Source organism: Rattus rattus, chromosome 2, assembly GCF_011064425.1.
Source record: "Rattus rattus isolate New Zealand chromosome 2, Rrattus_CSIRO_v1, whole genome shotgun sequence".
In the NCBI taxonomy this organism is placed as follows: domain Eukaryota; kingdom Metazoa; phylum Chordata; class Mammalia; order Rodentia; family Muridae; genus Rattus; species Rattus rattus.
In genome coordinates, this window is record NC_046155.1 from 223,659,384 (window position 1) to 223,684,983 (window position 25,600).

General features: G+C 42.0%; 1 protein-coding gene across 1 annotated transcript in view; it reads left to right on the forward strand.

Moving 5' to 3' along the window:
• Positions 1-14,142, forward strand: part of Pex3 (peroxisomal biogenesis factor 3) — a 44,194-nt gene extending 30,052 nt beyond the window's left edge. The window contains exons 10-12 of the mRNA XM_032894970.1: positions 521-643; positions 10,394-10,490; positions 13,311-14,142. Of these exons, the coding sequence (XP_032750861.1) occupies positions 521-643; positions 10,394-10,490; positions 13,311-13,394 (304 nt within the window). The 3' untranslated portion in view covers positions 13,395-14,142. The remainder of the gene's footprint in view (positions 1-520; positions 644-10,393; positions 10,491-13,310) is intronic.
• Positions 14,143-25,600: the final 11,458 nt, after the last annotated feature.

Below are 25,600 nucleotides of genomic sequence, written 5' to 3' on the forward strand. Positions count from 1 at the left end.
CACACTGTCTGACCACTCCTCCATCCCTCTGTTGACGCACACCTAGGCTTGGTTGCGTGGCTGAGCAGCTGTAAATAGCATGCAGTGAACATGGGTGTGCGGGTGCCTGTGCATGTCGCTGACTGGGACCCTTCTGGATAAATACTCAGGAGTGGCACAGCTGCATCCCATAATGTCTCTACCGTCAGTCTCTGAGGACCCTCCATGCTGGTTTCTATACTGGCTGGATTTGTTTGTGTTCCTGCCAGCTGACATTGTGTAAAATGCATAGTGATATGAACAAATTTGCTGAGTAGTCTCATGATGTTAAGATAAACAATACAACTGATTTTTATGCTTAATTCTGAAAAACTGATAAATTGAGGCAGTTTTTCATGCTATGAAAACTAGATTGTAACTAGAAATGTTAGTGATTCTCAAAGGCAACCACATAGTTGTTGAATTGGGGGTGTGGGTTTTGTTTTGTTTATTTTTTTGCCCACTAGGAATCTAAAAGTGATACACTTGTTATTTTATCTAGTCCAGATTTCAGTACAGTTCTGAATACCTGTTTAAACAGAGGCTTCAGTCGGCTTCTAGACAATATGGCGGAGTTCTTCCGACCCACTGAGCAGGACCTGCAGCATGGTAACTCCATAAACAGGTAACGTAGCACACAAAACATTACAGTATGAACGTATGTTCTTAAAACGTGATGCGTTGTATATATTTACATTGTTGTAACAGATAAAAAGAAACTTGACAGAGCTAGACGGATGTCTCAGACGTTGAGAACACTGGCTGTTCTTCCGGAGAACCTGAGTTCAGTTCCCAGCACCAACATGGCAGCTCACAGCTGTCTGTAACTCCAGTTCCAGGGGATCCAACACCTCACACAGACAGACATGTATGCAGGCACATGTACATAAAACGTACACAAATGTACATAAAATAAAAATAAGTAACTTTTTTATAAAAGTGATAAACTGCACCCTGTGTTTCAGCAAATTAAATTCTTCTAACCCATGACTTCTTCATTGACAAAAGTTCCTTCTGAATTTTAATAATAACATTTGAGTTTTCTCCCCATAACTCTGCTACTACAGTGAAGTATTTGTGTTCTGAAAGTACCATTTTATTAAGTCAAAATCCATTTTTCTTTAATTCTTTAGAATAAAAGCTAAAAAGGTAGTCATTGTTGACCTGAATTAATATTCAGTGGTCTGACCATGGTAATAACCAAACACTCTTAGATTCTTAAATATATTCACTTTATGTCATTATAGAGTTGGGACTACCTAGTTGGTTCAATTAATAGTAATGTTTGTCAGCTCTATTACTATATAATGGACTTGTGTTGTTGGAAGTTATCGTGTAGTTTTGTTCTGTCTTTCACTTTGATACGAGGATCCTTGGTTAAGATCCTTGGTTTAAAAGTCTCCTCTTTAAGAACCTCTGGTTTTATATCATACTTGAAAAATAGTGGATTACAAATCGTGGCTCATTAATTGTATACCCACCTATTAAATTTTGAGGAAACAAAAAAGTCTATTTTTGAGGTAACAGTATCTGGCACGAATCTAATGCAGATAGGAGGGTTCTGATGTCATTCTTAGCTTAGGCCTAGCAAGGCCTTTTTTTGTCTGGTTCTTGGGGACCCTTCTTTGTTATGCAGGAAAGGATAACTTGCCCTTAATGGTGAGTAGTCAGAGTGCTCAGAGTAGTAAGGTCTACTTTTAAAACAATTTATACCTACCCTTAAAATACATTTCAGCTGAAGACTAATCTTTTTTTTATTGGATATTTTTTATTTACATTTCAAATGTTTTCCAGTTTCCCATCCATAAGCCCCCTATCGAATCCCTCAGCCCCTACTTCTATAAGGATGTTCCTGCTCCCAAACCATCCCCCTCCCACCTCCCCACCCTGACACTCCCCTACACTGAGGGGTCCAGCCTTGGCAGGACCAAGGGCTTCTCCTCCCATTAGTGCCCAACAAGGCCATCCTCTGCTACATGTGCATCTGTAGCCATGGGTCTGTCCATGTGTACTGTTTGGGTAGTGGCTTACTCTCTGGGAGCTCTGGTTGGTTGGTATTGATGTTCTTATGGGGTTGCAAGCCCCTTCAGTTCCTTCAATCCTTTCTCTAACTCCTCCAATGGGAACCCCGTTCTCAGTTCAATGGTTTGCTGCTAGCATTTGCCTCTGTATTTGTCACACTCTGGCTGAGCCTCTCAGGAGACAGCTAATCAGGCTCCTGTCAGCATGCACTTCTTGGCTTCATCAATATTGTCTAGTTTTGGTGACTGTTTGTATATACACATATGTGTGTGTGTGTGTGTCTGTGTGTGTCTGTGTGTGTGCTGGATCCCCAAGTGGGGCAGGCTCTGATTGGCCATTCCTTCAGTCTCTGCTCCAAACTTTGTCTTCATATCTCCTCCTATGAATATTTTTGTTCCCCCTTCTAAGGACTGAAGCATCTACACTTTGGTCGTCCTTCTTTTTGAGCTTCATGTGGTCTGTGGATTGTATCTTGGATAATCTGAGCTTTTGGGCTAATATCCACTTAACAGTGAGTGCATATAATGTGTGTTTTTCTGTGATTGGGTTACCTCATTCAGAATGATATTTTCTAGTTCCATCCATTTGCCTATGAATTTCATGAAGTCATTGTTTTTGATATCTGAATAGTACTCCATTGTATAGATGTACCACATTTTCTGAATCCATTCCTCTGTTGAAGGACATCTGGGTTCTTTCCAGCTTCTGGCTATTATAGATAAGGCTGCTATGAACATAATGGAGCATGTGTCCTTGTTATTTGTTGGAGAATCTTTTCAGTATGTGCCCAGGAAGGGTATAGCTGGGTCCTCAAGTAGTTCAAGGTCCAATTTTCTGAGAAACCTCCAGACTGATTTCCAGAGTGGCTGTACCAGCTTACAATCCCACCAACAATGGAGGAGTGTTCCTCTTTCTCCACATCCTCGCCAGCATCTGTTGTCATCAGTTTTTAATCTTAGCCATTCTCACTGGTGTGAGGTGGAATCTCAGGGTTGTTTTGATTTGCGTTTCCCTGATGACTAAGGATGTTGAACATTTCTTTAGGTATTTCTTATCCATTCGATATTCCTCAGCTGAGAATTCTTTGTTTAGCTCTGTACCCCATTTTTTAATAGAGTTATTTGGCTCTCTGAAGTCTAACTTCTTGAGTTCCTTGTATATATTGGATATGAGCCCTCTATCAGATGTAGGATTGGTAAAGATCTTTTCCCAATCTGGTGTTTGCCATTTTGTACTAATGTGTCCTTTGCCTTACAGAAGCTTTGCAGTTCTATGAGGTCCCATATGTCAATTCTTGGCATAAGCCATTGGGTGTTTTGTTCAGGAAATTTTCTCCAGTGCCCATGTGTTCAAGGCTCTTGCCCACTTTTTCTTCTATTAGTTTGAGTGTATCTGGTTTGATGTGGAGGTCCTTGATCCATTTGGACTTAAGCTTTGTGCATGATGATAAGAATGGATCGATGTGCATTCTTTTACATGCTGACCTCTAGTTGTACCAGCACCATTTGTAGAAAATGCTATCTTTTTTCTACTGGATGGTTTTAGCTCTTTTGTCTAAGATTAAGTGACCATAGGTGTGTAGGTTCATTTCTGGGTCTTCAATTCTATTCCACTGATCTATCTACCAGTCTCTGTATCAAAACCATACAGTTTTTATGACTATTGCTCTGTAATACTGCTTGAAGTTAGGGATGGTGATTCCCCCAGAAGTTCTTTTATTATTGATGATAGCTCTCGCTATCCTGGGTTTTTTGTTATTCCAAATGAATTTGCAAGTTGCTCCTTCTAACTCTATGAAGAATTGAGTTAGAATTTTGATGGGGATTGCATTGAAATCGTAGATTGCTTTTGGCAAAATGGCCATTTTTACTATATTAATCCTGCCAATCCATGAGCATGGAAGATCTTTCCATCTTCTGAGATCTTCTTCAATTTCTTTCTTCAGAGACTTGAAGTTCTTATTGTACAGATCTTTTACTTGTTTGGTTAGAGTCACACCAAGGTATTTTATGTAATTTGTGGCTATTGTTAAGGGCATCATTTCCCTAATTTCTTTCTCAGCCTATTTATATTTTGTGTAAAGGAAGGCTATTGATTTGTTTCAGTTAATTTCATACCCAACCACATTGCTGAAGTTGTTTTCAGGCTTAGTAGTTCTTTGGTGAACTTTTGGGGTCACTTAAGTATATTATCATATCATCTGCAATATTTTGACTTCTTTCTTTCCAATCTGTATGCCTTTGACCTCCTTTCGTTGTCCGATTGCTCTGGTTAGGACTTCAAGTACAATATTGAATAAGTAGGGAGAGAGTGGGCAGCCTTGTCTGGTCCCTGATTTTAGTGGGATTGTTTCAAGTTTCTCGCCATTTAGTTTGATGTTAGCTACTGGTTTGCTGTATATTGCTTTTACTATGTTTAGATATGGGCCTTGAATACCTGATCTTTCCAAGACTTTTAACGTGAAGGGGTGTTGAATTTTGTCAAATGCCTTCCCAGCATCTAATGAAATGATCATGTGTGGTTCTTATCTTTGAGTTTATTTATATAGTGGATTACATTGATGGATTTTCATACATTAAACCATCCCTGCATCCCTGGGATGAAGCCTACTTGATCATGATGGATGATCGTTTTGATGTGTTCTTGAATTTGGTTTGTGAGAATTTTATATTTTTGCGTCGATATTCATAAGGGATATTGGTCTGAAGTTCTCTTTCTTTGTTACGTTTTAGTGTGGTTTTAGGTATAAGTGTAATTGTGGCTTCATAGAAGGAATTTGGTAGCGCTCCTTCTGTTTCTATTTTGTGGAATAGTTTGGACAGTATTTATATTAGGTCTTCTATGAAGAGCTGATAGAATTCTGCATTAAACCCATCTGGTCCTAGGCTTTTTTTTTTTTTTTTTTTGGTTGGGAGACTTTTAATAACTGCTTCTATTTCCTTAGGAGTTATGGATCTATTTAAATGGTTTATCTGTTCCTGATTTAATTTTGGCACCTGGTATCTGTCTAGAAAATTGTCCATTTCATCCAGATTTGCCAGTTTTGTTGAATATAGGCTTTTGTAGTAGGATCTGATGATTTTTTGAATTTCCTCTGATTCTGTTGTTATATCTCACTTTTCATTTCTGATTTTGTTAATTTGGACACACTCTCTGTGTCCTCTCGTTAGTCTGACTAAGGGTTTATCTATCTTGTTGATTTTCTCAAAGAACCAACTTTTGGTTCTGTTGATTCTTTGTATGGTCCTTTTTGTTTCTACTTGGTTGATTTCAGCTCTGAGTTTGATTATTTCCTGCCGTCTACTCTTTTTGGGTGTATTTGCTTCCTTTTGTCCTAGCACTTTCAGGTGTGCTGTCAGGCTGCTAGTACATGTTCTCTCCAATTACTTTTTGCAGTCACTCAGAGCTATGAGTTTTCCTCTTAGCACAGCTTTCATTGTGTCCTATAAGTTTGGGTATGTTGTACCTTCATTTTCATTAAATTCTAAGAAGTCTTTAATTTCTTTCTTTATTTCTTCCTTGACCAAGTTATCATTGAGTAGAATGTTGTTCAACTTCCATGTATATGTGGGCTTTCTGTCATTATTATTGTTATTGAAGACCAGCCTTCATCCATGGTATTCTGATAAGTTGCATGGGATTATTTCAATCTTCTTGTATCTGTTGAGGCCTGTTTTATGACTGATTATATGGTCAGTTTTGGAGAAGGAACCATGAGGTGCTGAGAAGATATATTCTTTTGTTTTAGGATGAAATATTCTATAAATACCTGTTAAATCTATTTGGTTTTTAACTTCTGTTAGTTTCTCTATGTCTCTGTTAGTTTCTGTTTCCATGATCTGTCCATTGATGAGAGTGGGGTGTTGAAATCTCCTACTATTATTATGGGGTGTGCAATGTATGATTTGAGCTTCAGAAAGGTTTCTTTTATGAATGTAGGTGCCCTTGCATTTGAAGCATAGATATTCGGGATTGAGAGTTCATCTTGGTGGATTTTTCCTTTGATGAATATGAAGTGTCCTTCCTTATCTTTTTTGATAACTTTTGGTTGAAAGTCAATTTTATTGGATGTTAGAATGGCTACTCCAGCTTTTTTCTCAGGACCATTTGCTTGGAAAATTGTTTTCCAGTCTTTTACTCTAAGGTAGTGTCTGTCCTTGTCACTGAGGTGTGATTCCTGTATGCACCAAAAGGCTGAGTCCTCTTTACATATCCAGTCTGTTAATCTATGTCTTTTTATTGGAGAATTGAGTCCATTGATGTTAAGAGATATTAAAGAATAGTGATTGTTGTTTCCTGTTATTTTTGTTGTTAGAGGTGGAATTATTCTTAAATGTCTCTCTTCCTTTGGGTTTGTTCAAGAAGATTACTTTCTTGCCTTTTTTAGGGTATCGTTCCCCTCCTTGTGTTGGGCTTTACCATTTATTATCCTTTGTAGGGCTGGATTTGTGCAAAGAGATTGTGTAAATTTGGTTTTGTCATGGAATATCTTGGTTTCACCATCTATGTTAATTGAGAATTTTGCTGGATGTAGTAGCCTAGGCTGGCATTTGTGTTCTCTTAGGGTCTGTATGACATCTGCCCTGGATTTTCTGGCTTTCATAGCCTCTGGTGAGAATTCTGCTGTGATTCTGATAGGCCTGCCTTTATACGTTATTTGACCACTGCTTTTAATATTCTTTCTTTGTTTTGTGTGTTTGGTGTTTTGACTATTATGTGACAGGAGGAATTTCTTTTCTGGTCCAATCATTTGGAGTTCTGTAGGCTTCTTGTATGTTCATGGGCATCTCTTTTCTTTTGGTTAGGGAAGTTTCCTTCTATAATTTTGTTGGAAGACATTACTGGCCCTTTAAGTTGGGAGTCTTCACTCTCTTCTGTACCTATCTATAATCCTTAGGTTTGATCTTCTCAGTGAGTCCTGGATTTCCTGTATGTTTTGGGCTAGGAGCTTTTTGCATTTTACATTATCTTTGACGATTGTGTCGATGTTTTCTATGGTATCTTCTGCCCCTGAGATTCTCTCATCTATCTCTCATATTCTGTTGGTGCTGCTTGTATCTACAGCTCCTTGTCTCTTCCTTAGGTTTTCTATATCCGGGGTTGTCTCCCTTTGTGCTTTCTTTATTGTTTCTATTTCCATTTTTATATCCTGGATGGTTTTGTTCAATTCCTTCACCTGTTTGATTGTGTTTTTCTGTAATTCTTTAAGTGATTTTTTTCTGTTTCCTCTTTAAGGGCTTCTACTTGTTTACCTGTGTTGTCCTGTATTTCTTTAAGGGAGTTATTTATGTCCTTAAAGTCCTCTATCATCATCGTGAGATGTGGTTTTAAATGCAAATCTTGCTTTTCTGTTGTGTTTGGATATCCAGTATTTGCTTTAGTGTGAGAACTAGGCTCTGATGATGCCAAGTAGTCTTGGTTTCTGTTGCTTAGGTTCCTGCACTTGCCTGTCACCATTGGGTTGTCTCTGGTGTTACCTTGTCTTGCTGTCTATGACAGTGACTTGTCCCTCTTGTAAGTGTGTCAGCACTCCTGTAGACTTGTTTTCTTTCAGCGATCAGGGTACAGTGGGCTGTGGGTAGTGACCAGAAGGGGCCTGTCCCATACTGTTCCTGCCTTTGTGTGTCCTGAGGCCACCAGGCAGGTCGCTTGGAGCCGAACAGTTGGTCTTACCTCTGCTCTCAGGTGTGTCAGCGTTCCTGGGCACTGGCTTTCAGCTCTGGGTGGAGGCAGAAAGCAGAGGGTGAGGACTAATCTTATATACTGTCTGAGTCAAGGTACACCAATTAATGAACTGCCAGTGTAAATGTACTTGTCAAAGTAGCAGTTAGTCCCTCAGTGAGGCCAGCCAGGGCTACACAGAAGACCTGCTTTAAAAAAGTAATTGTATAATTGTCCTGATTTGCATGTGCATGCACATACATATGTGTGTGCATCTGCATGGGGGAGGCAGCTTTCAGGAGCTGGTTCTTTCCGATAGTGTGGGTTGTTTGGGCTTTTCCTGCTGAGCTGTCTCACTCGCCTCTGCTCTTTTGTCCTGAATAGCTGCGGTGGCTCCAGCCTCCGCCCCGTGTTGTATAGCAGTGATGACATACAGCAGGATGGAAGTGTTGCTACAAGTGTTGACGGGTGAGGTTGCTGGTAGATATGAAATAGAGAACTGTGGCTAGGGAAGCATGCAGTGTGTGCTACGAGAAGTGAAAGAACACAAGGCCACTACGGGAGGCTCAGAATGAAACTGAAACGTGACGCTCCGGTTGAATGTAGCAAGTGCTGGTAGGACAGGAAGGGGGTGTAGTGCACTGTGTGAGATCAAGTGTTTGTCTGTGTTACAGCCACTGTCATTCTTTTCATTTTACTTTATTCTTTTCATTTTACTTTAAAAATTAATTTTTAAAAATTACGTTTGTATGTGTGTTACTGTATGCCATACATGTGCTAGTGCTTGAGGAGGCCAGAAGAGGGCGTTAGAATCCCCAGGACTGGAGGTCAGTGTGGTTGTAAGCTGAGCTGCCTCATATGGTGCTGGGAATTGAATCCTAATCCTCTATGAGCAGTCAGTGCTTCCAACCTCTGAGCCATCTCTCCACCTCCCAGCTTAGCGGACTCTTAAAGTAACCCTGGGGTTGGTCAAGTGATGAGAGTGAAAGTTACTCTAGGTCAGAGCAAGGAGAGCTGAAGAACAGTAACCTGACAGACGTCAGAATATAGGATTTTAGTTGTACTTCAGCCTTATTACCGACTAGGAGTGATATCAGGAGTGAAAGAAGGGTTAAACGTTAGGAAAACTACCACAGTGAAACTGCAATACTGTGTTGATAAACAAGGCCTGCAGCATGGCTCTGTCAGTAAAGGCACCTGACGCCAAGCCTGCTGCCCCAAGCTCAATTCTCTGAGCCTGCGTGGTGTGAAGGAAGAGCTGACTCCTCCAGTATGGACTCTTACCTTCCCTCACACGCGCACACACACACACACACACACGCACACGCACACACACACACACGTACACACATGTACACACACACACATATACACGCACACATACACGCACACACACATGTACAGGCATACACACGCACACACATACACATACATATGCACAATAAATAAATAATAAAAATGTTAGCAGGGGGCAGGGTGGGGATTTAGCTCAGTGGTAGAGCGCTTGCCTAGCAAGCACAAGGCCCTGGGTTCGGTCCCCAGCTCCGAAAAAAAAAAAATGTTAGCAGGACAAAAATCACCTTTACCATTGTTGAAAAGGCGTAGAATTTACTGCATCTTACTATAAATAAAATTCAATAATATAAATCAAAAGCAAATATGATTATTGATGAAGCAGACTGATATTTATTAAATTCAGAAGCAATTAAGATCGTCTGTATTGGGATGTTCAGATTGTAGTTTTGCTTATTCTGCTGAATGTAAAAAGACTAAGAGAAGACCAATTTTGAAGACCAAAATTTAGGAGCACCATTGAATTTTCTTACATTTATTTTTAAGACAGACAACTAACAAGGTATTAATTGACTCATAATTTTCTAAGTTAAGTATATTCTTTCAAAATCTAAGATCATTTTTAATGGGAAAAATATTATTTGACAGCCATAGAATTTTATACTTAGAAACCCAGGAAAATAAAAGCCTTACATTCTTTTCCTAACATCAGTCTATAGATGTGGTCACAGTACTGTGGAAACCCCACGGGAGACCGGAAGACAGCTCTGTTGGGATAATGTCACTTGATAGTAAAGTTATTCTGGCCAGATCATGACTAACCGCTAGCAGAAATAAAGACTTAAGACACGCTCGCCTGTCAGGCAGGCTGAGATGAAGGACAAGAGTGTGTGTGTCCAGGAGAGGCCCGGAGGCAGGACTTCTCACACACAGGGAGAGCAGAGGCAGCTGGCACAGGTACTGCAGCCCTTACACAGGTACCCTGGATCTGTAACTCTCTTTACACAGACACTCCATAAATATTGAGAAGACGTGGGCAAGAACTCGAGTGCTGGCTGTAGGACGCTGGTGTCAGTATAATAGCTCACACGGACTACCCCCTAAGCATTGAAGACAGGCAGAGATGTAGACAGCATTGAAGGTTTTTATGGCAAAAATATGGTAGGTAGAATTATAAGTTGAAAAAGAATAAAAAATGTAAAGATGTATAAAAATTGCCAGAAAAAAATTCATAAAACCAACTATAGCTGTTATTTTTAGATGACAAAGTTACATTTTGGTTTTCTACTAATATATTTCTATAAGTATTCTTAAATGATGTGTGTACACTTTTATGATTGACATGTCGAATGCCTGTGTGTGCGTTCAGAAAATAACTGCTGTGGTGATTTGTTTTCAGTCTGTCCAGTGTCAGCCTCCCTTTAGCCAAGATAATCCCCATAGTGAACGGACAGATCCACTCCGTCTGCAGTGAGACACCCAGTCACTTCGTGCAGGTGAGTGAGGAGCGGGGAAACTGCAGATCAGCCGTGCTCACACTTGTCTCCAAAGCAGAAGTGGACCCCTGCTGCCGTCGTGTTTTAAAGTAGAGCCTGCATCCGCATTCTGAGTGGTGCCTTGCTCACAAGATAGCACTTGACAGCAGCTTCATAGCAAGACGTCTCCCCTGCTGCCCCACGCCACTAGACTCTGGTGAACATGTCCCCAATTGGCTGAATTTGTGGATCATTGTCCTTTGCATTAACAGTGCAGTTCTTCAGAGTTTGAAAAAAACCTTTAAAAATCTGGTAAATAAGATATTTTCATAACTGGTACATTGCTGTTAGTAGTGCATCAGCAGTCTGCTCACTAACGCTGATCACAGAGTATGGAACGCTTCACCAGACTACTTACAGTGCCATGGTTTTTCCCTCTGATTCATTCAGGAAAGCGTTTTAGTAAAAGGATGACTTTGAATCTATGTACTTTTTTCAGTCAGTGACGAACTTGAGAAGTGTATTGTAAGTTTAAAAGGTTGCACGGTATGCCTCAGTCACAAAGTGCTGTAGTGATGTGTTGTGCAAGGAGTCTAAGGCCTCCACGGACATGTGATGTCTCCCTCGTGTCACTGTCTACAACGATGTAATGTGTGGTCTAGGTAGACTGTCTCCTCTTGGGGCAGTGCAGCGCCGATGATCAAGGGCTCCAGCCCATGCTGAGTCATTAGCCTGTCCTGTACACCCAGATGCTGTGCCCTGTGCTCTCTAGTCACACCTCCCAAACCTAAGGGCTGGCCGTCACGCTGCAGAAGAGCTGGGAAGAAGGCCGATGGCAGGTCACGGAGCGGTAAGCCTGCTTCTCCCAACATCTCTGGCGTGACCTGTAACCATCCATTTTAACAAATTCATGAGAAATACAATGACGTATAATACAGCAGGTACAGCTTAAAGGCTTCAGGAATTTTGTACATTACATTTTAATTTAAACCCATATAACTGATAATGGAAACAAAAAGGTAAGTTTTAGTGTCTGCATTTGTAGACGTGATTTTGAATGAGGGCCCATGGGCTTTACCAGACACTGAGTGGGACTGTGGTAGTGAAGGCCGGAGTGTCTGGGACACGGTCATCCTCAGCTGTTCAGTCCAGTGGCTCAAGCGATGTGCTTGCAGTCGGCACTCCGTTAGGATTTACAGACGTGGCTTCGGGAGCCCATGAAGATGAGGGGAGGTTGATTTGATTCATGTGGAAATAGAAAACCTAAACCCACAAGGATCAATTGCAGGGTAATAAGTAGAGATAAAAGCACAGCACTGCCCCGGATGAAGGCTTAGCGGTCTTGCTGTTGGCCCCGTGTAGCATCAAACTGTGTTTTTTGAGTTGAGGCGAAAACTACAGAGGCAATGAAAACAACAGCAGGAAACCCACTCATGTGAAGGCCACGTCCGGTAGCTCACTCCACGGTGTAAATGGCCGCAGAGCACTTGCAGCAGGTGTTTCAGTTGAGTACCAGGCCCGTCAGGTGTGGAGCAGGCTGGCCATATAAACACAGGAATGGAGCCCGCAGCCCCACACCCACAGGGGAGCAGTGAGTTAGCCAGCAGCTTGATTGGGTAAAGGTGTGCCAGGGTTGGTAGGGCAGACTCCATTTAATGGTAAATGGGTTTTTGTTCATTTACTTGTGTGAGTAGTTCAGGGTGGAGACAGCCGGGGACTCCTCTGTGTCCATCTCTGTGTCACTGAGCCCGGCTTGTGTTTTAGTTTTTAGTTATGGAAAAATCTCTAAGCTTTAGACATTTATATATTTTCATTTACACAGTAAAATAATATAAGCAGAAAGCTGGGTGTGACAATGAACATCAGTGCTGGGTGTGACAATGCACATCAGTGTGGGTGTGACATTGCACATCAGTGCTGGGTGTGACAATGAACATCAGTGTGGGTGTGACATTGCACATCAGTAACCCTGGCACTCAGAGGTTGAGACAGGGCATGGCCTATGCCAAGACTGTGCTAAACCAAGAAAGACACCTTTGCATCTGACTACTGGCCTCAGTTTACCCAGGTCCGCGGATGTGTGACTGTAGGAGGTCCGAGGAGGTGTGACTGTAGGAGGTCCTCGGATATGTGACTGTAGGAGGTCCTCGGAGGTGTGATTGTAGGAGGTCCTCTGAGGTATGACTGTAGGAGGTCCTCGGATGTGTGACGTGCACTGCAGAAACAGCCTCAAGGGAACAAACGGGAACAAAAGGGAAGACACGCCTTTCTGAGTTCACTTCCCATCATTTTAAAGGAAAACACTTTTATAGCTCTCAAAATACATTTAAAAGAAGATTTAGGAGAGAGCATCGTTGCTTCTTTCTAAACTGATAAGATTAATGGAAGTTCTAGTAACTTCCACAGCTGTCATAAGAATTCCTTTGAAAAGTCTGGATTGTTTTGAAGACAAATTCCCTTTTCCCATTTAATGCTGATACAGTTTGAGGCCCGTGGTCCTGCTTTAAGGAAACGAGATTTAAGTTCACTAAAACAAAAGGTGCTTTTTCCTACAGCCTCATACTGAGAGAGAACTTTTGCTATAAAGTGAACGTTATGGTTTGTGTATATGTGTTCATATAAAATAGACATATACTACATACATTAGAAGCATTTGCTTTATTTTCTAGAAATAAGAAACTGACCAATATTTCCTTTGATTTAGTGTAAGAAAAACTTTCCCTTCCCTTAGTCTCTCCTTGTTCTAAGTATACAGAGCTTCAAGGCAGGGGCGTTGCCTTGTAAAGATGAATTTTCCACCATCTAACCTCTCGCAATCTGTGCTGTCATCATCGTTACCAGGATCTGCTGATGATGGAGCAAGTGAAAGACTTTGCTGCCAACGTGTACGAAGCATTCAGCACCCCGCAACAACTGGAGAAATGATTGTTTTCTTTCAAGAAAAACCACAGTGGATTCATCTACATTAAAAAGTACTCTGAATAAATCACCTATACCTAGAGTGACAATTTGCAACCAAATGCCTAATAAAATATATTCTTGAGCCAAGTCTTCATCTCATAATGAAGTAGATTCATTTAGCACCTTACTGTATTTTTAATTCAGCACAGTCTACTTCCTCAGGTGTATCTAACTGAGCAGAGATCACGTCAGCATCAATCATGATTCCTTAAAGTCTGGATAGCTGATCCAAACAAGTAGGGCTTTTATACATACATGGAATGGAATGCGGTGTCCTTTCACACATGTAATGAGGGAAAATGTGTCTTGAAAAGGAGATCTAGGCTGTTTAACTAATTATGGCGTTTCCTGGACTCTGAAGTAAGCAAGAGCAAGCCAGATCCTCTTCAGTCGCCCTTAGAAGGCTCCCGTGATTTGCTCACACATACCTAGGCAGGGGCTTATCTTCTAGAAATGAGTGGGTTTCCACACCTGTGGTCACTTACTTCTCTGCAGTGTCCCGTCAGTCTTTATTTGCAGCATTTTCTAAGCTTCATTAGCAGACCTCAGAAGGCTGCATATAGATTCTTCAAGCTAATGTTTATGTTGTTTACTCACAATTATTAACAATTACAGGTTTATTCATTTGTGTATAAATTTAATAACTTTGTATTGATTTTGAGTATAATAACTTGTTACAATAAACTATTTTAATAAAATATAGTTTGGTTTAGTTAATAGTTTTTTAGCCATTAATTTATTTGTTCTTTAATAAGATTTTTGCTGTTTTTTTTTTAAAGAGAGCATGCTAATTTTAACTGGTATATAGTTAATGCTTTCTTATAATTTTTTTTCAGAAAAAATGTAAATAAAAACATTATCTCTTGTTTCTAGCTTACCTGTGGTTCTTCACAGAACATTAAGGCAGAACTGACTGAATCAAGTGTCAGCAATGGATTGGCTATCTCTGGTAATAGATTGTTCTCAGAACATAGTTTTATGTCCCTGCCACATTAAACAATAGAGCTAAATAGGAGAGGGTAGAAAATGAATTGTAAAGGTCTTTGTAAAGCTTGGCTGAGGTCTGTAACAAGACAACCATGTATAAAGAGGTCAGAAGGAACACACTTACTTTTTTTTTTAATTTTTTTTTATTAACTTGAGTATTTCTTATTTACATTTCGATTGTTATTCCCTTTCCCGGTTTCAGGGCAAACCTCCCCCTAGCCCCTCCCCCTCCCCTTCTTTATGGGTGTTCCCCTCCCTATCCTCCCCCCATTGCCACCCTCCCCCCAACAATCATGTTCACTGGGGGTTCAGTCTTAGCAGGACCCAGGACTTCCCCTTCCACTGGTGCTCTTACTAGGATATTCATTGCTACCTATGAGGTCCGAGTCCAGGGTCAGTCCATGTATAGTCTTGGGTAGTGGCTTAGTCCTGGAAGCTCTGGTTGCTTGGCATTGTTGTTTATATGGGGTCTCGAGCCCCTTCAAGCTCTTCCAGTTCTTTCTCTGATTCCTTCAACGGGGGTCCTGTTCTCAGTTCAGTGGTTTGCTGCTGGCATACGCCTCTGTATTTGCTGTATTCTGGTTGTGTCTCTCAGGAGCGATCTACATCCGGTTCCTGTCAGCCTGCACTTCTTTGCTTCATCCATCTTGTCTAATTGGGTGGCTGTATATGTATGGGCCACATGTGGGGCAGGCTCTGAATGGGTGTTCCTTCTGTGTCTGTTCTAAACTTTGCCTCTCTATTCCCTGCCAAGGGTATTCTTGTTCCCCTTTTAAAGAAGGAGTGAAGCATTCACATTTTGATCATCCATCTTGAGTTTCATTTGTTCTATGCATCTGGGGTAATTCAAGCATTTGGGCTAATAGCCACTTATCAGTGAGTGCATACCATGAGCACACTTACTTTTAACATTTCATAAGATACACTGATATTGTCATTTCTGACTGAGTAAGAAAGAAATTGCCTTTTGGAACATTAGGGAAAACTATATATGGAATAGGCCATGCATCTCTTCCAAAAAAGCCCAGGTTTCCACCAGAGAAACTTTGAGATCACACAGGTATCGTCTTGTCAGAAGAAAATGGTTGAGCAGAAAAATATCACCTGGAGTCATCAGCACCTGCAGAGTCGAGGGCATTGGCGAGGTGGCAAGGTTTAAAAGCGGTGAGATGACCTATGCATACACAGGACGATTTGCTCCTGCGACCCTGTCTGAAGCACTTTGGTTAAAGGTGACTTAAAACAGCTATCATAAAGCCTTAGACATTTTAACTTAAAAATCCAAACATTCTCAATTAGTATTTCCCATAGGATCTAGGCCCTGTCTCATTTTTCAGGGTGCATCTGTGTTCCCCAGTAGCAATTACACATACCCTTCCCCGTAAGTGTACTTACTGCCTTTCTGCTAAAAATCCCATGTAGCATCCATGTAGGTTATATTACACTTCCCCATCTCTTAGTTCTTAGTTACACACATTGATCCAACAGTATACTTTTCTTTAAAGGCAACACTCATATCTAGTCATCCCACAGTATTCAACTTGCAGTCAAGAAAACTGCAGCTCTCCAGTCATTAGCTTATACAATCAAGGTTAAATGGATTACTTGAAACACCAAAAATCCTTTTATAAAAAATTCTACTGAGAAATCTAAAACAAAGGTGTCAGCAGGACTATACTCCCTCTAAGTCTCTGGAGAAATGTTTTGTTCTTTGCACACCTTCAGATTCTGGTCGTACCTTTTTTTTTTTTTTTTAAATCATGTCTGTCCTTTCCTACGGTGTAAGTGTCCATTTCCCATCCAACATGAGCTCCTTTCACAACTTAATTACATTAATAAAGCCTTCACTCTTAAGATCACATTTTGGAGGTTCAGGAGATGAACATTCAGCCCACTGTAGCCACATAACTAAGCTTTGGTACACACGCGCGCACACACACCACGTGGGAATGGGACTGGAGGGTGTGCCGCTCACTGGAAACCATTGCTTATCCTAGCCATCAGTCAGCAGGAAACGAGCATTAGCTAATTAGTGGATTGTTTGAACGGACATTGTTGCTTCTACGTGTTTCCCCTTCCTGACATAGTAAATAGACTTATTATAGGTGTGTAAACCTGAGAAGGCCGTTTATTTTGCTTGGAGATAAGGCAGGCAAATTCTTATCTACCCGTTTTTCACTTAACAAAAGTGACGTGAATTTTTTCCTAATTCATAGCTTTTTGAACATGCTGACCTTTTAGAGCAGCTCTGTCACTGCAGTATGGCATCCACAAGAAACTCCTAAATTTAGAACGGGAAACTCAACATCAGTGTCTATTTTATTCAACCCAGTGATCTAGTTTGCTTTGCCTTCAATAAAGTAAAATCCAACTGGAGTTCAAACAAGACAACTCTAAGGGAAAGATAAATTGTAGGACCAAAGACTGTTACCTGATAGAGTAATTAAGGACCTAATTTTTAATTGTCCTGATAATTCTTCTTTTCCATACCTCAGATGATTTAATAATATGATTTAGTGATTTTGAATCCTTATCAAACTTACAGAAATAAATCTAGGACATTTCGCACGGAAGCAAAGTAGACCCTAAGTAGATTAGAATTTGGATGGTCACGCAGGTTTGTTATGTAGTCTGGTTATTGGCAGTGCATCCTATCAGCCCCTCTGAAGGCTGAGACATATTTTATAGTGTGTCTCTCTCTCAAAGCTCATGTGATGTCTAATTTCCATCATCAACTAGATTGCGGTTGCCAAGAGTTGTCTTTGGTCCCGAGTGCTGTAGTGCGAAGATTCCCCTGAATGGAGGTAGCTCCCTTCCATGGACTGGAATGCCAGTCTGAATAGAAATTATAAGATGGGTGGAGAACAAGCATTCACCTTTCTGTTTCCTGACAACGCGGCCAGCTGCTTCATGCTTCTGCCCACATGCCTGAGGATTCACCATGAGGTGCTGAACCTTTTAATTGTGAGCCAAAACAGACCTTGTCTTAAGTTGCCTTCGTTAGGCATTTTGTCAAAGCAAGGCAATAAGTAATACGGAAAATGTGTACCAAGAAGCACCGTGTGTTCGTCTGCCCTCAGAACTGCTTTGTAGGGGGCATGTGGTGGAGTTTGGAGTTTCCTGCTAAAGAAACACTGGATAGGGAAGGGGATGGGATAGGGGGTTTATGGACGGGGAACCAGGAAAGGGGATAACATTTGAAATGTAAATAAAAAGATTATCCAATAAAGAAAAGAAAATCACTAGATCAAAACAAAGGAAGAAACACTAGATAACAGGCATGCACAGGTAGGGCTCAATCCAGAAAATGAGAATTCAAAGACAAGTACAGTTAAGTCCCAACCCACAAGGCTTCAGGGGGGAATGGAGATTCTTTGGAAACAAAACAACCCTTGGCTGCTTTCCTCTTGCGTCCTGAAAATGTGACTGAAGCAAGAGCAAAGAGGAACTTAAGAACCCGACTGACTCCATTTTGAGGGCAGCAGCCATTATGCTGGATTGTTTAAAATAAGTTTCCATTTACTGTAAGAGCTGAGTTGCTGTTTTTCAGTCTGTTTTCCTGGAACCTGACCTGCCCCAACCCATGACCTTGATTTGTTTTTTTAGACCCTGGCCCTTCCTGACTCACTCTCTCCTTCCCTGACCCTCCTTGGCCCTTTCTGACCCTTCCTGACCCTCCTTGGCCCTTTCTGACCCTCCCTGACCCTCACTGACCCTCTCTAATTATATGGTGGGTTTTTTTGTTGTTGGCATTTTTCTGTATTTCCTTATTGTCCCATTGTCTCTCTTCTATAAAACTGTTTTTACAACTCCTTGTGATTTTACTCCTTAACAGAAACCCACAAAATGGATTCAGGGCTGCCCTCTTTAACTGGAATTAGGAGACAGTTGCTGGCCAGCTCTTGGTGTTCTTCAATAAAATCAAGCTTGCTTCAAATATGGCCCAAAATTGTAGCAGTGATCTTATTCTCACCCCGTGGGATTAATGTAATGAAGTGTGGCAGAGAAAACTTAAGACATTTAACAGCTACTCTGTTGCAGGTCACTGCTTGCCGCTCTGAGAACAGAATGGTAAAGCTTCACTGAGGTAAACAATGAGTTTAAAGCTTCAGACAAGAGGGTCTGAGGAAAGAAAGCAGCTGCAACCATTAAGAGTTTTACAATATCAAAGAGAAACCTCTCGGTGCTGCTAACAGTAATAGTAAATTGTGTACCTATCAAGAACTCCAGCTCGAGAAAGTGTACATTTAATTTGAAAGGTAAGAGTCTAAGCTTAGAAAGACAGTAAAAGACTTCACACAACCTCTGAGGGAAGAACTTCAGCTAGCACAGTCAGCAGAGGCCGGCACTGATGGCAGAAAGAAGCCTGACTACTTCTAGAGCAAGCAACGGCAGCACCCATGTAATTTTCCGGACATGTCAAATGCGAAGGTAGGCGGTCATGGAGGCTTGCACTTCTGAGATCTGGCAACAGACGGCAGTGCTGGATTTCTTTCAAGAAGACCCTGAAAGGGCCTTTGAAGACCATTGCCTGAGGCTATAAAAGTGAAGCCCTTCTGATAATCGAGACCCCAAGATGTCAGAGACATCCACGGAGGAAAGCTACAGAGTAGACCCAGTCTAAGGACAGCCTTACATGTGCTGAAACTTAAGAGGTAAGGCTATCCAAGGCTGTTGGTGCCTGCATGGTGTTATAAAATCCTTTGGAGACCCCATATGAACAACAATGCCAAGCAACCCAGAGCTTCCAGGGACTAAGCCCTACCTAAAAGACTATACATGGACCGGACCCTGGGCTCCAACCTCATAGGTAGCAATGAATAGCCTAGTAAGAGCACCAGTGGAAGGAAGCCCTGGGTCCTGCAAGACTGAACCCCCAGTGAACTAGACTGTTGGGGGGAGGGCGGCAATGCGAGGAGGATGGGGAAGGGAAGCCCATACAGAAGGGGAGGGGTTAGGGGGATGTTGGCCAAGAAACCGGGAAGGGGAATAACAATCGAAATGTAAATAAGAAATACTCAAGTTAATAAAGAAAAAAAAATCCTTTAGGATTAGATGTTCTGCTGGGTTCTGGTCTTGCTCTGATCCAGTCTTTCCTCACTGTATGCTCCAAGCACACCACTCACCACTTTTGAAGTAGGAATGCTCTCTCTCTGTTTGTAGGTTGGACATATATAACTTGGGTTTTAATTATATAATAGTTCATACTTAAACAAAATTGGGCTGGTTTGTATATGCTTGGCCCAGGGAATGCCACTATTAGAAGGTGTGGCCCTGTTGGAGTAGGTAGGGTCTTGTTGGAGTAGGTGTGTCACTGTGCGTGTGGGCTTTAAGACCCTCACCCTAGGGCTGGAGAGATGGCTCAGTGGTTAAGACTGCTCTTGCAGAGGTCCCGAGTTCAAATTCCATCAACCTTTGGTGGCTCACAATCATCTGTAATGAGACCCCATGCCCTTTTCTGCTGTGTCTGAAGACAGCTATAGTGTACTTATATATAATAAATAAATAAATCTTTAAAAAAAAAAAAAAAAAGACCCTCATTCTAGCTGCCTGGAAGCCAGTATTCTATTAGCAGCCTTCAGAAAAAGATGTAGAACCCTCAGCTCCTCCTGCACCATGCCTGCCTGGGTGCTGCCATGTTCCCACCTTGATGTTAAAGTACGGAACCTATGATCCTGTGAGCCAGCCCCAATTAAATGTTGTCCTTATAGGAGTTGCCTTATTTACATTTCTTTTTTTTTTCTCCGTCTTTATTAACTTGGGTATTTCTTATTTACATTTCAATTGTTATTCCCTTTCCCGGTTTCCAGGCCAACATCCCCCTAACTCCTCCCCCTCTCCTTCTCTATCAGTGTTCCCCACCACCCTCCCCGCAAAAATCACATTCACTGGGTGTGCAGTATTGGCAGGATCAGGGGCTTCCCCTACCTCTGGTGCTCTTTCTAAGCTATTCATTGCTACCTATGCGATTGGAGCCCAGGGTCAGTCCATGTATAGTCTTTGGGTAGTGGCTTAGTCCCTGGAAGCTCTGGTTGGTTGGCATTGTTGTTCATATGGGGTCTCAAGCCCCTTCAAGCTCTTTCAATCCTTTCTCTATTCCTTCAACGAGGGTCCCGTTCTCAGTTCAGTGGTTTGCTGCTGGCGTTCGCCTATGTATTTGCCATATTCTGGCTGTGTCACCCAATTTAATAAATGTGGAAAAAAGTTTAAAAAATTTAAAAAAAATAAATCTTACATAAACAATTAAAAAACAAAAACAAAAACAAAAACGAATTGCCTTGATCATGGTGTCTGTCCATAGCAGTAAAACCCTAAGTCAGATGTTGGTACCAGGGAGTGGGGTGTTGCTGTGAGAGAGAAGGAAAATGGAATAAGGAAAAGAGGGTAGGGTTATTTGTCCTGGGGAACAAAGGACTGCTTCTAGTGAAAGAAGAGACAGAGACAGAGACAGATGTGGCTGGCCCATAGGCAAATTGTGGGAAACCTGTGTTAGGATGAGGTGTTCAATTTTTTTTTTTTAAATGGAGAAAAGGGTTTATTTGGCTTACACGCACATATCACAGTCTATCATTGAAGGGAATCAGGACTGGAACTCAAAGAGGGCAGGAACCTAGAAGTAGGGCCTGATTCAGCGGCCATGAATGAGTGATGCTTATTGGATTGTTACTGGAGGTTTTGATTGCTGGACTTCAATACTTTGATAGCTGGATCTTGGTAGCCTCAGGAGGAGGGAGTGAACAATAAGGGAGCAGACCTTGTGTAGCTTTAGGAATGCAACCCAACAGGGTTTTGTTTTGTTTTGTTTTGTTTTGTTTTAGCAAGGCAGAGGGAATGGGGGAGAAGGGCAAGGCCTGCCAGAGCCACATGCTCGAGTGGGCTTGAGTCCCTTCAGGAGTGGCCTTAGGGATGAAGCTATTCTTGAGTCATTTCTGCTCTGTGTCAAGATTCTTGTATGTAACTTCTCACCCACGTTCCTATAAGTCCAGTAAAACACACTGGTTCACCAAGTCGGACTTTGGTAGTACCCATCCTTTGGCCTGTCACGAGTGTAGGGTAAAGGTCCAAGCTTAAGAGATTTGAAAACCCACCAGTCCCTGGGATCAAAACCCACCAATTCCTGAACTTGGAAGTCCACCAATCCCTGTGCTTGCCCCAAGCTCAGTACTTGAAATCTCACCAATCCCTGCTCTGGAAATCTCCACCCTGGAGAATTCGACCCCTAAGAATCTCTGTATAAGCTAGATTCCTGCTTAGTTCCCTGTTGGAGCCAGCCCCTCATGTCTTTTCCAATAAACGGCTTATGTGAGGTTTCTTGTGCAGTTGACTTCATGGTATTCTTTGGCTCCTGACTGCCAGGATACCTTTAGAAGCTGCAACGCTTCCATTTTGGGAACCCTTGCCCCTCAGAGCTGCAACACTTATTCCCCATCTGGTATTAGTAGATTTGTAGAACACATGTAGTAGAACACGTTCTATCATACAATGAAGGCTGAGGGCTGGAGCATTAGGGTTAACATAATGTATTTATTTGCGTGTCAAGTTATGAGGTACTGTGATGGTTAATTTTCCTTGTCAGTCTAAGTGGGTTTGAACACACCTACAGGAATGCCTCTGAACATACCTGTGAGGGCACTTACAGAGAAGTTCAACTTTAGTACAAAGATTTACCCAAGATACAGGTAACACCATTCTGTGGTCTGGGTCTGCTTGGGAAGGAAGGAAGGAAAGAAGGAAGGAAGGAGGAAAGAAGGAAGGAAAGAAGAAGAGGAAGAAGAGGAGGAGAAGAAGAGGAGGAGGAGGTGGAGGAGGAGGAGGGTGGAGGAGGAGGAGGGAGGAGGAGGAGGAGGAGGAGGAGGGAGGAGGAGGAGGAGGAGGAGGAGGAGGAGGAGGAGGAGGAGGAGGAGGAGGAGGAGGAGACAGAAAAACAAGTGTTGGTCAAACATTCCTTTCTCTACAGCCTCATTTCAGACCCAATGTAAGGTCGAGTTGGGGATTTAGCTCAGTGGTAGAGTGCTTGCCTAGCAAGCGCAAGGCCCTGGGTTCAGTCCCCAGCTCCGAAGGAAAAAAGAAAGAAAAGAAAAGAAAAGGAAAAGAAAAGAAAAGAAAAGAAAAGAAAAGAAAAGAAAAGAAAAGAAAAGAAAAACAGTCAGACCCAATGTAACCAATTGTCCCATGCCTCCAGTGAGTGGTTCTCACCATGGTAACTCTATCCTTACTTTGTTTTTTGTCAGGTGTTAAACAGCTGTGTCAAGATTCTTACAACACTGCTTTGGATTTTGTTTGACTTTGTTTCTTTTTAAAATTTTGTGTTTTCTCACCAACCAAGGCCCATTCGTCCCCACTCCTCTCACACATTTATAACAGTTGTGCAGCTTGGTCTTCATGCAGGTCCCCCAACAACTGGAGTGGGAGGCTGTCCCTGACTCTGTTGCCTGCTTGAGGATCCCGTTCCCCTAACTGGACCGCCTTGCCCGGTCTCAGTGGGGAAAGATGTGCCTAGTCCTGCAGTGATGTGCCAGGGCTGGGAGATACCCAGAGGGTCCTCCCCCTTCTCAGAGGATATGGGAGGGTGGGGGCACCATGTGGAGGGGGGTCCTGAGAGGAGGGGAGGGCTGTGATCAGATGCAAAGTGAATAAATAAATTAATAAAAATAAAACAAGTAAAAAGGATTTTTGTGTGTTTTCTTCGTGTAGAATGTGATCATTTAAACCTATACATAATGTATTCATAGGTTTAAGATAAATAAAAATTTAATAAAATGTTGAGATTTAGGACTAACTGAAGTATTTTCCCTGTGAATATTTTGACATAGTTTTGAATAGTTGATGGTAGCAGCCAGGTGTGGTGGGGCACATCTATTATCACTGCGACTTGAAGACTGGGGCAGTAAGATTGCTTGAGCCCCAAAATTTGAGTCCAGTCTGGACAACATCGTCTCAAAAAGAACAAGTCTTGATAGTTACAAGGTCTTCAGCAATGAGTAATTTCTTAAAAGATCTCAACCTTAGAGATTTTAGGAGATATAATGAATGGTATTTTATTTTACCACTTAAAAGGTTTATTATATTTTATATTATATTTATATTTATTTTTGGTTTTTCAAGACAGTGTCTCTCTGTGTAACCCTGTCTATCCTGGAACTTGCTCTGTAGACCAGGCTGACTTGAACTCAGAGATCTGCCTGCCTCTGCTCCCTAAGCACTGGGATTAAAGGCACAAGGTAACACTGTCTGGCCATAAATAATGTTTTTAAAACAATAAATTTGAATACATAATATAACAAAAAAAGATATGACCACTTAAAAATATTTATTTTGTTTGAGATGGTCTGTGTGCCTATGTAGCATACATGCTGGCCCTGAACTTGTGATCCTCTTGCCATAGCCCCTCTAGTGCTAGGAATAGAGATGTGCATCATCACATCCGACCATGTTGAACACCCTTGGGAATGATCTCTTTAACCAATTTTTCCTTAAACGTCTATCATCATCAACACCATTTTTACCTCATTCCACAGGACCATAGTGGTTATTGAATGAGAATGGCCCACACAGCCATTGCTTGAATACTTGCTTCTCATTTGATGGAAGTTTGGGGAAGATTAGGAGGCCTTGCTGGAGGAGACCTGTCAGAAGCCTTCCCTAGTGTTTCTCTGCCTACTGCACTGGATCCGTAGGTGAGCTCCGGCCACTGCTCCGGCCACCTACCTCTACACCCTTGCTCTGCCACCACAGACTCCAAGCCTCTGTAACCACAAGCCCAGTTAAACTCTCTCTCTTAGAAGTGTCGCTTTGCTCATGGTGTTTTGTCACAGCAACAGAAAAGAAACCACGACAATGATCTAAGTAGGCGGAGATATTGGAAATGAGAAAAATCCTCCACAATTTAGGTATTTAAAACCCTGGTCTTCATATTTGGGAAGGGTTGGGTAATGCAGCCTTCCGGGGCAGGTAGGCATTGATAGATTAGTGGTTCTCAGCCTAAGGGTCGTGACCCCCCCAGCAAACAAATCTCTCTCCAAAACTGCAAATACATTGCAATTCATAACAGTAGCGAAATTACACATATGAAAATAATTTTATGGTTGTGGGGGCAGAGTCATGACAACCTAAGGAACTGCACTAGAGGGTTGCAGCATTGGGAAGGTTGAGAACCACAGGTATAGAGTTCTCCTTAGCCAGTCTACCCTCTGCCTCCTACTGGCAGTAGAGGATGTGGTGGTCTCCGGCCGCTGTGCCTGCCTGCTGCTATATCTCTCTACTATGGCGGACTCTCCAATAACCCCGGCACTGTAAGCTGAGATAAAACTCTCCCTCCCGTAAATGGCGTTGGCCATTGGGTTTCATGACAGGAACCAAAAAGAAGCTAACAACACCTTCCCAATTTTCAACTAGGTTTGCAACTTGAGTTTTAGCCCTTATTAAAAAATAACCCCGCCCTTCCAACCCCATGCCTTGTCCCGTCCTCGAATTGGAAGAATATATACTAAAATATTATAAAAGAATAGTGGTAATCTAGGAGGTGACTTGTGTTTCAAAATGTCTCCAGCCAATAGGAGCTTTATAAACAAAAGGGGAGCCTTTACAATGAAAAGGGTAACTATGGACTTCACTGGATGCCTACGTCAAATCTAATCTATTACATACTGCCTGCATTATATACAAGGCTTCAATGACAGGGTGATGGGGGGTATGGGGGAGACCAAACATCCTGGATGGCTTCAACAACAGGGAGTTATGCTTCCTCTCAGTCCTGGAGGACAGAAGTTGTTTGAGAGACGCGGTTTCTTCTGCACTCCTCCCCCTGGCTTTCGGATGAATGTCTCCTAACATGGCTTTCCTCTGTGCTCCTGTATCTCTACTGTCTCCTTCCCTCATAGGACAGCAGAGTCTCTGGTACTAGGGATAACCCTATGACAGCCTGATCTTACCCGTCTCTCCAAGGTCTCTGTTTCTAAAAACAGCCGTGTGTTGTGTTAGGGCTTCAATATAAGACGAGGAGTTGGGAGGAAATTCAGTCCATAGCATCGCCAGTTCCTAGCTTCCCTGGAAAAAGATTTCCACCTGCCGTGAGTGGCATGTGACGTGGACTCAGTAGGAAGAGACTTTGGAGGAAAGCACGGTCAGACGGTGACACGAGCAGTGTAGGGAAGAATTTAGGAAGAAAGAGAGGGGAAGCTGCA